This window comes from Perca flavescens, chromosome 17 (assembly GCF_004354835.1).
Source record: "Perca flavescens isolate YP-PL-M2 chromosome 17, PFLA_1.0, whole genome shotgun sequence".
Classification (NCBI taxonomy): Eukaryota; Metazoa; Chordata; class Actinopteri; order Perciformes; family Percidae; genus Perca; species Perca flavescens.
Window position 1 is genome coordinate 33,117,643 of NC_041347.1, and position 12,500 is coordinate 33,130,142.

Genomic DNA, 12,500 nt, shown 5'->3' on the forward strand with positions numbered 1-12,500 from the left:
GTGTTCATTCATAGTTTTGATGCCTTCAGTGAGAATCTACAATGTAAATAGTCATGACAATAAAAAGGAAACGCATTGAATGAGAAGGTGTGTCCAAACTTTTGGCCTGTACTGTACCTCGATATTGATACTGCAACGATATTCTAGTGTTGACTATTGGTGCTTTCACAAAATATTTACAAAATGAGATTTTTGATAAATAATCATCAGTTATGTGGATATAATGACGTGGGTAAAGGTAAATAAAAGCTACAACAGTCTGGTAACAGAAGAGTACATCACTTTACTCTAATGCAGCCTTTAAAACCAGGAGAATTATGTCATATTATGATATTACCGTATCCAAAGTCTAAGACGATATCTAGTCTCATATCACGATATCGATATAATATCGATATATTGCCCAGCTGTACCGGGCATGCACTGTCATCACCACAGCTGATTACAAACTGACAAAAACTCAATAAAAAGCACAAAACTGAGCAGAGTCATTAAAGATGCAGTAGGTAAGACTTATAAAACTACCTTTCTGTCATATTTGCTGGAACTGATTGTTGATGTTCCAGTTTAACTACATGAAACAGGTCATTTAAAAAATATCACTGCTCATGCATTCATTCTCCCTTGTGGGGGGAGGGGGTTAAGAGACCGTTTTGGGCTTTAGCAGAAAGAGGAAAAGGACTGAGAAGTTGTTGATGTTGAAATATTTTTGGCTAATGGTGTAAACACATATAGCCGATGGGCAACCGTTGACAGAAAACCCCGTCGATATGATCAGTCGCCTCCCCGAGGTCCAAAAAACTGCCACAGAACAGACCAAAAAGACGAGAGGAGACGAGACGTAATACGTCTCTATAACAGCAGGGGGTACTAATCTGTATTGTCGCCCAAGAAATGAAAACCGGCAGCTGATTGGACGAACGCGTCACATGGGTTTGTTTTCTCCGGAGATTCAGACATGGACTGTCATGGCGCCTCGTTCAGAGTACGATCTCATACTGGACTAAAATAGTTCACTGGAACTTGTTTCTGAAAACATTTTAAGCGAGAAATAGGCCCTGATGCAGTTGCTGAATCTGAAATGAAATGAAGAGTCTTCGTTTCAGATCAACAGAGGTCAGTTTAGAAGATTTTCGTCAGATTTCGAGAGACTCTAGTCACCTCATTCCGCTCGTCAGGTCGGCCACAATGAACGCCGACAGTCCCCCAGACGGACGACGGCACGGGACACACCGAACAGACTCAAGTCACTGACCTCGCCAGACTGTCCCACGGCCGATAATCGGCCTGATGTATCCCGGCCCTAAGTCCTGCATCTTCCCAATACTACCTACCCAGTAAAGCCAGTGTGACTGATCAGTCTCCCCGAGTCGGTCCAAAAAGTTCCTCAGAACTCACCGAAGAGACGAGACGTAATACGTCTCCGTAACAGCAGGCGGCGCTAATCTGGATTGTTGCTCAAAAAATTTAAACCGGCGTCACATGGGGTCTGTTTACTCCGGAAATTCAAAGCCAGACTGTCATGGTGGCTCGTTCAGAATACAATCTCATATTGGACTAAAATAGTTCACCGAAAAGTGTTTCTGGAAACATTTGAAGAGAGAAATAGGCCGTGTGTGTGTGTGTGTGTGTGTGTGTGTGTGTGTGTGTGTGTGTGTGTGTGTGTGTGTGTGTGTGTGTGTGTGTGTGTGTGTGTGTGTGTGTGTGTGTGTGTGTGTGTGTGTGTGTGTGTGTGTGTGTGTGTGTGTGAGTGTCTGTTTTACTATATTCGTGGGGTCCAAAAACCGGAGAATATAGTATACTTGTGGGGTTTGCACAGCCTTGTGGAGACCAAAATGCTGGACCCCACAAGGTTAAAGGGCTGTTTGAGGGTTAAGACTTGGTTTTAGGATTAGGGATATAATTAGGTTATGGTTAGGGTGAGCGTAAGGGTTAAGGTTAGGCATTTAGTTGTGATGGTTAAGGTTAGGGTAAGGGTTAAGGTTAGGCATTTAGTTGTGATGGTTAAGGTTAGGGTAAGGGTTAAGGTTAGACATTTAGTTGTGATGGTTAAGGTTAGGGTAAGGGTTAAGGTTAGGCATTTAGTTGTGATGGTTAAGGTTAGGGTAAGGGTTAAGGTTAGACATTTAGTTGTGATGGTTAAGGTGAGGGTAAGGGTTAAGGTTAGACATTTAGTTGTGATGGTTAAGGTTAGGGTAAGGGTTAAGGTTAGACATTTAGTTGTGATGGTTAAGGTGAGGATAAGGGGCTAGGGAATGCATTATGTCAATGACGGGTCCCCACAAAGATAGTGAAACAATTGTGTGTGTGTGTGTGTGTGTGTGTGTGTGTGTGTGCGCAGTTGCTGAATCTGTCTTCATTTCACATCAACAAAAGTCAGTTTAACAGATTTTCGTCTTGATTATCGGCTTGGTGTGTTTCGGGCTTAACAGACGAATTAAAGCCCATTAGTGTGACCTGGCTGATCCTCGTCGTGTTTCTGACCCGTCAGAACTCTGTTTAATGAGATATTAACTTGGCGAGCTCTTACTAAAAGTACGACAACAAGAGTTTTGGCCGACATGTTTGGTTAAAGTTTTGTTAATTTAACGTTCTGTCTGAATATTATTTCACCATTTCATCACTGAGAACCAAACCTGAGTTATTTAACTTTTCTCATGCACATTTTCCCATCACACACACACACACACACACACACACACACACACACACACACACACACACACACACACAGATACACAGACACACATACAGTCAGACCCACACACACCATCATGTCAGCAGTCTGATTTTTGATTTTCTGTCAGATATAAATATCTTATTTTTAAATTTTTTTGCATGAAATCATCATAACAAGTTATTTTCTGCATCTTCCTTTTTCTTTTTTTCCCCATTTATTCTTTCCTCTCTGTGTGTGTGTGTTTTTTTTCTTTCCTTTTCTTTCCGTGGCTGTATTTTCTGTGGTCGTGTGACCCCCCGGCTGCAGCCAAACTGCATCTGGCGGCGGCCGAGGGCGGAGCTGGTAGTCACAGCCGGCTGCAGCGCTGCCTGAGGAGAGGCCGCGGCCTGCAGCAACGAATCCAGCAGCAGCAGCAGGACACAGAGCCTGCAGGCAGACTGCAGCAGCAGCAGGACACAGAGCCTGCAGGCAGACTGCAGCAGCAGCAGCAGGACACAGAGCCTGCAGGCAGACTGCAGCAGCAGCAGGACACAGAGCCTGCAGGCAGACTGCAGCAGCAGCAGCAGGACACAGAGCCTGCAGGCAGACTGCAGCAGCAGCAGCAGGACACAGAGCCTGCAGGCAGACTGCAGCAACAGGAACAGCCCAGGTACCACCTGTAGTCCGAAATTCAGTATCTCACAGAAGTGAGTACACCCTAGAATGACAAGCCAGCCCCACATCCAGATGTTGAGGTCTGGAAACTCCCCATTGGTCAGGGCTCAATCCGAGGGGTGGGATAAATGGTTGTCTTTCAAATTCCCTGTGCACGTAATAGGATAGCGCTACAACCAATCAGAGCAACGAAGAAGATAGCGGAGCTAGTTGATAGGTTAAACTTTTGCCGTATCCGGTCGGCAAAACTCCGAACACATCTTCCCTTTTTAAGAATGACTTCAGTGCCGTTCTTTGTTCTTTTCTCAAAGAAAAGCTGAACTCCAAGTCTTCCAGAAGACCTCTGTTCACCAGCAGCAGCAGCAGCCATAAGCCCCGCCCACCGACTCTATACACAATGTGATTGGCCTGACCAAAATTTGTTTTTTCCAGCTCGCAAGCCAACGGAGAGTGCCTAGACTGACTCAGGATGCAAATTAAATTTGCTGCCACTAGGGTGCGTCTAGATTTCTAGGCTAAGTACACCCCTCACATTTTAGTAAATATTTCATTACATCTTTTAATGGGTCAACACTGAAGAAATTCCACTTTGCTACAATGTAAAGTATTAAGTGTCCAGCTTGTATAACAGTGTAAATGTGCTGTCCCCTCAAAATAACTCAACACACAGACATTAATGTCTAAACCGCTGGCAACTAAAGTCAGTCCACCTCTATGTTAGATTCCCATAGAGGCAGGCAGATGGTTATTATTAAAGGCCAGTTATTTCATGGATACTATGCATCCTGATAAAGTTCCCTTGGCCTTTGGAATTAAAATAGCCCCCCCTACATCATCACATACCCTTCACCATACCCCCCCTCCCCCCCCCCCCCTCCCCCCCCCCCCACCCATCATCACATACCCTTCACCATACCCCCACATCATCACATACCCTTCACCATACCTACAGATTGGCATGGTTTTATTTCAGTTAACCTAATAGCTGGTTTGATTTGCATTGAGAGATGATTTTATGGAAAGTACCCCATGCCAATCTCTAGGTCTAGGTCCTGGATCCATGAAATAACTGGCCTTTAATAATAAACATCTGCCTGCCTCTATGGGAATCTAACATAGGGGTGGACTAACTTTTGTTGCCAGCGGTTTAGACATTAATGTCTGTGTGTTGAGTTATTTTGAGAGGACAGCATAATTACACTGTTATACAAGCTGGACACTTAATACTTTACATTGTAGCAAAGTGTAATTTCTTCAGTGTTGTCCCATTAAAAGATGTAATGAAATATTTACTCAAATGTGAGGGGTGTACTCACTTTTGAGATACTGTAGCTAGCTTGAGCCGCTTTCCGACCGGAGGGATTTTTGCAGTTCCTAGAACATAAAATTCCTGAAAACATTCCTTTTTTTCTGCTGTTCGACTGGACCAATTTGGGGATTTTTAAGTTCCTCTGGCTGCAGTTCCTGTAACTCTCCTACTTCAGGGCAGGGTATTTTCGCTGTTCCCTTTTCAGCATAGGGACCTATAGGTCAACGAGGGTCAGGTTTCCGGTACAGACAGACCAACAACGGGACAATTTTAACAGTTTTCGCCATCTTATTCATCACTAAATTCACTTCTGACAAACGTTTTAGGCGAGAAATGAACTTTTTAGATTTCGAATATCGGCAGTCTTGCGAAGATTGATGCCGAATTGACAATTTGCTTCAAAGTTTTCGGTGTTGAGAAGCTTCCATGAAGTGAGGCAAACCCCGCTGTTTGCTGGAGACCAGTCTCTCACACACACACACACACACACACACACACACACACACACACACACACACACACACACACACTCTGCTGTAGGCTGTAGGTCTCTCAGACCACTCGTAAATAAGAGGCTTTTATTTCGCCGTTGAGGGTTCGTGTGTTTAAATATCACAACACATGTCCATCATAAGATCAACGGGAACCTGTGGATGGTCATTTCGGAGTTAAACTCTACAAGCGTGGACACACACACACACACACACACACACACACACACACACACACACACAGTGTAGCAGGCAGAGGCGGGGGAAAGAGAGATACCAGTTCCTCTTCGTGGGAGACTTGTTTAAATTATGACAAATATGCAATATACATTAGATTTAGTATTTAGTTCATACTTTGTTTTGGTGTATTTTCTGATTTTAACGCTATAAAGACCGTTGCCGTGCTTGCATCACTCCCTTACCCCTCCTACCAGTCCCTATCGCCACTTGGCCAGTGCGAATGCAAATGGCAAAACCAGTTTTGGGGGAGAGTAGTTAGTAGATCTGCTTAGAAGTGGACTGTTCCTAGAACTACGTTCCTGTAACTACATGGTCAGAAAGCAGCTATAGTGGTGGTTAGATGGCTGTGATTATAGCCTCTTTCTGACCAAGTAGTTACAGGATCCTAGTTCTAGGAACAGTCCACTTCTAAACAGTTCTGCTAACTACTCTTCCCCCAAAACAATTTTTTTCCATTTGCATTCACATTGGCCGAGTGGCCATAGGAGCTGACCTTTTGTTATTATAATCACAGCCATCTAACCACCATTATTATTATTTTAGTTGTGGATAAACGTGTGGATTATTTTCTGAATGAATGGAATGGTTGTTTGGTGTCTAAAATGTCAGAAAAAGGTAAATAAAATGTGGATCAGTGTTTCCTCAAATGTCTCTCTCTCTCTCTTGCTCTCTCTTTCTCTCTATGTCTCTCTTTCTCTCTGTCTCTCTCTTTCTCTCTGTCTCTCTCTTTCTCTCTGTCTCTCTCTTTCTCTTTCTCTCTTGCTTTTTCTTTCTATCTCTTTCTTTCTCTCTTTTTGTCTCTCTCTCTCTGTATGTCTGTCTCTCTGTCTGTCTCTCTCTGTCTCTCTCACTCTGTCTCTCTCTCTTTCTCTCTCTCACTCTGTCTCTTTGCCTCTCTCTCTCTCTCTCTCTCTGCAGTGAAAAGCCTCTCTCGCTCCAAATTCTTCTGACAGAGAGACAGGGCGACCAATCAGCTTCCAGTCTGGACCAGCAGGCCCCGCCTCTCTCCCCCTGCCTCGTTAAGCCCCTCCCTCCAAAAATGACCTCACTTTCGGACCTTCCCTCCGGCGCCGTTGTGGCCCCTACAGGTTCACCCAGGGAGGACGGCAGGACCGGAGGCCCCTGCTCTCGCTTCGGGAAACCTCTGGGACAGGTGGCTCCTCCCCCTCCACCTGAGGAGGCGGAGCTTCCCTCCCATTGGCCCCGAACGCCTTGTGTCTCTATCCTAGCACAGGCCCCGCCCCCGTTACCTGTTCACCCCATTGACAGGAGTCATGTGAGGATGGAGGAGGCACCATTTTACCCCCGACAACCCCCAACTACACCCCTTGCGACTTCTTTCCCAACATGCAGTTGGTCCTGCTTACACCCGGCTGATGTCGTTGATTGTCCCGTTGACCCGCCAGTCGTCTCGCCAGTATCTCCCAAAAGTGAGTACACCCCTCACATTTTAGTAAATACAGTACAGGCCAAAAGTTTGGACACACCTTCTCATTCAATGTGTTTCTTTATTTTCATGACTATTTACATTGTAGATTCTCACTGAAGGCATCAAAACTATGAATGAACACATATGGAATTATGTACTTAACAAAAAAGTGTGAAATAACTGAAAACATGTCTTATATTTTAGATTCTTCAAAGTAGCCACCCTTTGCTTTTTTAGATAACTCTGCAAACCCTTGGTGTTCTCTCAATGAGCTTCATGGGGTAGTCACCTGAAATGGTTTTACCTTCACAGGTGTGCTTTGTCAGGGTTCATTAGTGGAAGTTTTTCCCTTATTAATAAAAAAAGCAAAGGGTGGCTACTTTGAAGAATCTAAAATATAAGACATGTTTTCAGTTATTTCCCACTTTTTTGTTAAGTACATAATTCCATATGTGTTCATTCATAGTTTTGATGCCTTCAGTGAGAATCTACAATGTAAATAGTCATGAAAATAAATAAAAGAATGCATTGAATGGTGTGTCCAAACTTTTGGCCTGTACTGTATTTCATTATATCTTTTAATGGGTCAACACTGAAGAACTGACACTTTGCTACAATGTAAAGTATTAAGTGTCCAGCTTGTATAACAGTGTAAATGTGCTGTCCTCTCAAAATAACTCAACACACAGACATTAATGTCTAAACCGCTGGCAACTAAAGTCAGTCCACCCCTATGTTAGATTCCCATAGAGGCAGGCAGATGGTTATTATTAAAGGCCAGTTATTTCATGGATCCAGGATACTATGCATCCTGATAAAGTTCCTTTGGCCCCCCCACATCATCACATACCCTTCACCATTCACCATACCCCCCACATCATCACATATCCTTCACCATACCCCCCACATCATCACATACCCTTCACCATACCCCCCCACATCATCACATACCCTTCACCATACCTAGAGATTGGCATGGTTTTATTTCAGTTAGCCTAATAACTGGTCATCTTGCCCCCAGATTCCCCCCCGTCCCATGGCCAGGACTTCCGAGCGCCGCTGCCCGTGGAGCGCTGGGCGGAGAACGTCAACAGATACTACGGCTCCCAGAGGGCAACGGGCGGAGAGGCATCGCACGGCGAGGAGCTGTCGGAGCTGGAGTCTCTGTACCAGGCGAGCCTGCTGGCTCCCAGCATGCACCGGGGCAGCCGAGGAGTCAGTCCTCAGCCGACAAGCAACAAACAAGGTTAGGAAGTTCAGGAACACCTCACCTTTGTAATGCCTACTTAATCTGCACTTTATGTAGCCTGTTGTATTCTGTAGTCCTGTATTGTATTGAATGGGAAACTGCATGTTGTCCTGTAGGGCTGTGCTCGATTGAAGAAATTCTTAGTCGACTATAACACTCAATTCAATTCAATTTTATTTATAGTATCAAATAACAGAGTTATCTCGAGACACTTTACAGATAGAGTAGGTCTAGACCACACTCATTCAATTGTATTGACTAATCGATTTGTTGATTTAATCGACAGATCTGTAAATCTGAGATTCTCCGCAAAGAGTCATGCAAAAGCACCACTTTAATAGTTTACCAGAGATGTGCTCGTGCCTTTCTTGGAAATAAGTCATTCAGCATGAAGAAAAAAAGCATCAAACATGACTAATGGACTAAGTTCCAGGTCGCTGTTGAAAATGCGAACCTGTTCTCAACAGCCTACCTGGTTAAATAAAGGTTTTTGAACATGGGAATTTCTAATTTGAATTACTAATTTTTCAAATAAACTACTACTAAATAAAGTTTAAATACATAAAAATAGAAACAAGGGTTTTAGGCACTGTTTACACGAACACGCTCGCGGGTGAAAACGACAAAATATTTGATCAGGCGTGTGGACTTGGTGGTGTTGTGTGGCAGTGCTTCACACCACCACCTAGCTGCCTGGTGTGCATACCACATCGAATTTCACACACTTTTGCGTCACCATATGAACACAGATTTCTCCCCCCAAAACGCTCGTCTAAACGCGGAATAAAAAGTGAGAACTCAACTCCACTTTCACGTTTTCTCTTCAGATCGTTTCCGTCTAAACACAGGCTTATTTTACACCACAGATCGACATAAACAAAACCTTTTGTAGCATTATAAGCAGACATAACTGTAATTTAATGAGTTAACTCATCTCACATTGTGCTAAACTTACACTGGAAACTATGGCTGCTCAATTATGGGAAAAAATGTAATCACGATTATTTCGGTCAATATTGAAATTACGATTATTTAACACGATTACTCGTTGACTTCTGGAAAGATGTTGCAATTATTGAACTTTTAAAAAAAACAGTGGGAAAAGTTAAATAAATCAACCGTAAAAAAACACACAACTGTGAACTTTGCCTTAATAATTTTCCTATTGAAATTTTATTTTTTCATTCAAAACACGAGAGAGAAAATAAGAGTTAACTTGCAAAACTAATGAGCTAAATAATGTTTTTTCTCGATTATTTCTGTTTTTGTGATCATCACGATTTAAATTTCGATTAATTGCACAGCCCTACTGGAAACAGAAGCAACACTAAAAACATAAAGCTTTCCCTATGACCCCCCCTTATTTACCTCTCCATGGGTACGTCCCAGGTCGGTAAATTGCATCCACATTTCCTTCACTTGCTTCCTTTCCTCACGTCTTAGTTCTTCACGTGAATTCATCAGCTGTATGTTAGTTAGCAACAGCTTTCAGCTGCGTGGCTGCCATCTGTATCCTCATCCATAACTCCTCAGAAATCCATACATCCTTGCTCCTCCATCCTAGCCCCTACATCCTTGCTCCTCCATCCTAGCCCCTACATCCTTGCTCCTACATCCTCCATCCTAGCCCCTACATCCTCCATCCTAGCCCCTACACCCTTGCTCCTATATACTCCATCCTAGCCCCTACATCCTTGCTCTTGCATCCTCCATCCTAGCCCCTACATCCTTGCTCTTACATCCTCCATCCTAGCCCTTGCACCCTTGCTCCTACATACTCCATCCTAGTCCCTACATCCTTGCTCTTACATTCTCCATCCTAGCCCCTACATACTTGCTCTTCCATCCTTCATCCTAGCTGCGCGGCTGCCATCTGTATCCTCGTCCATAACTCCTCAGAAATCCATACATCCTTGCTCCTCCATCCTAGCCCCTACATCCTTGCTCCTCCATCCTAGCCCCTACATCCTTGCTCCTACATCCTCCATCCTAGCCCCTACATCCTCCATCCTAGCCCCTACACCCTTGCTCCTATATACTCCATCCTAGCCCCTACATCCTTGCTCTTACATCCTCCATCCTAGCCCCTACATCCTTGCTCTTACATCCTCCATCCTAGCCCCTACACCCTTGCTCCTACATACTCCATCCTAGTCCCTACATCCTTGCTCTTACATCCTCCATCCTAGCCCCTACACCCTTGCTCTTCCAACCTAGCCCCTACACCCTTGCTCCCCCATACTCCATCCTTGCTCTTACATCCTCCATCCTAGTCCCTACACCCTTGCTCCTCCATCCTAGTCCCTACACCCTTGCTCCCCCATACTCCGTCCTAGCCCCTACATCCTTGCTCTTACATCCTCCATCCTAGCCCCTACATCCTTGTTCCTCCATCCTAGCCCCTACATCCTTGCTCCTCAATCCTAGCCCCTACACCCTTGTTCCTCCATTCTCCATCCTAGCCTCTACATCCTTGCTCCTCCATCCTCCATCCTAGCCCCTACACCCTTGCTCCTACATCCTCCATCCTAGGCCCTACACCCTTGCTCCTACATCCTCCATCCTAGGCCCTACACCCTTGCTCCTCCATCCTAGCCCCTACACCCTTGCTCCTCCATCCTAGCCCCTACACCCTTGCTCCCCCATTCTCCATCCTAGCCTCTACATCCATGCTCTTACATCCTCCATCCTAGTCCCTACACCCTTGCTCCTCCATCCTAGTCCCTACACCCTTGCTCCCCCATACTCCGTCCTAGCCCCTACATCCAGGAATAAGAGCGTAAACATCTCTACGCCACTTTACTGTCCCTGTGAGATCTGCAGACACAGACTCAAGTGTGTGTGTGTGTGTGTGTGTGTGTGTGTGTGTGTGTGTGTGTGTGTGTGTGTGTCCGTGTGTAGGTTTGAGGAGAATGCTGTCAGGATCTGGACGATCCAAAACACCGACGGCTGAGATCGAGAGACACGCCTACAGATCACCAGTTACACCTCATAAGGTACAACTAACACTGTGTGTGTGTGTGTCCATGTGTGTGTGTGTGTGTGTCCATGTGTGTTTGTGTGTCTGTGTCTATGGTTCAGTAAGTTTATCTGTGAAGGTATGTGTGTGTTTTTTGTGTGTATCTGTGTGTCCATAAGTCTGTGTGTGCGTGCGTGCGTGCGTGCGTGTGTGTGTGTGTGTGTGTGTCCGTGTGTGTGTCTGTGTGTCCATAAGTTTGTGTGTGTCCGTGTGTGTGTGTGTGTGTTTTTAGGTGTCTGTGTGACCGTAGAGTGTGTGTGTGTGTGTGTGTGTGTGTCCTTGTGTGTGTGTGTGTGTGTGTGTGTGTGTGTGTGTGTGTGTGTGTGTGTGTGTGTGTGTGCGCGAGTCCTTGTGTGTGTGTGGGCGTGTGTCTGTGACCGTGTATGTCTGTGTGTGTCCGTAAGTCTGTCTGTGACTGTGTGTGTGTGTGTGTGTGTGTGTGTGTGTGTGTGTGTGTGTGTGTGTGTGTGTGTGGGTGGGTGGGTGTTTTAATAATTATTGAAATGATAAATTTGGGTATTAATTTATGGGTATATATTTCAGGTCTGGTTGTTATTTTCTTGTTTTTGTGGATGAATAAATTGAACCTTTGATACCAAACGAGTATCTTAAAAAAGTAAAGTTGGTGTTGATGTTATTCGTTGCTGACCTGTGACCTCTGACCTGTGACCTGTGACCTGTGACCCTCTGACCTGTGACCTCTGACCTGTGACCCTCTGACCTGTGACCCCTGACCTGTGACCTCTGACATGTGACCCTCTGACCTGTGACCTGTGACCCTCTGACCTGTGACCCTCTGACCTGTGACCCTCTGACCTGTGACCTCTGACCTGTGACCTCTGACCTGTGACCCTCTGACCTGTGACCCTCTGACCTGTGACCTCTGACCTGTGACCCTCTGACCTGTGACCCCTGACCTGTGACCTCTGACATGTGACCCTCTGACCTGTGACCTGTGACCCTCTGACCTGTGACCTCTGACCTGTGACCCTCTGACCTGTGACCCTCTGACCTGTGACCTCTGACCTGTGACCCTCTGACCTGTGACCCCTGACCTGTGACCTCTGACATGTGACCCTCTGACCTGTGACCTGTGACCTCTGACCTGTGACCCTCTGACCTGTGACCCTCTGACCTGTGACCCTCTGACCTGTGACCTCTGACCTGTGACCCTCTGACCTGTGACCTCTGACCTGTGACCCTCTGACCTGTGACCTCTGACCTGTGACCTCTGACCTGTTAACGTGCGTGCAGCCTCTGTCTGGTGAAGACGAGAGCTACAGTGCAGCCAACCTGCGGCGTCTCGCCCGCAGCCTGAGTGGAACCTTCATCGGGTCCAGACCCCAAAACCTCGGCTCCTCCCACAGCTGTGTATGTCCTCTCACACACACACACACACACACACACACACACACACACACACACACAC

General features: G+C 45.6%; 1 protein-coding gene across 1 annotated transcript in view; it reads left to right on the forward strand.

The window, feature by feature from the left end:
• LOC114571791 (inactive ubiquitin carboxyl-terminal hydrolase 54) overlaps positions 1 to 12,500 on the forward strand; it is a 99,847-nt gene that overhangs the window by 81,489 nt on the left and 5,858 nt on the right. The window contains exons 18-22 of the mRNA XM_028602984.1: positions 2,987 to 3,329; positions 6,293 to 6,804; positions 7,825 to 8,049; positions 10,954 to 11,048; positions 12,326 to 12,442. Of these exons, the coding sequence (XP_028458785.1) occupies positions 2,987 to 3,329; positions 6,293 to 6,804; positions 7,825 to 8,049; positions 10,954 to 11,048; positions 12,326 to 12,442 (1,292 nt within the window). The remainder of the gene's footprint in view (positions 1 to 2,986; positions 3,330 to 6,292; positions 6,805 to 7,824; positions 8,050 to 10,953; positions 11,049 to 12,325; positions 12,443 to 12,500) is intronic.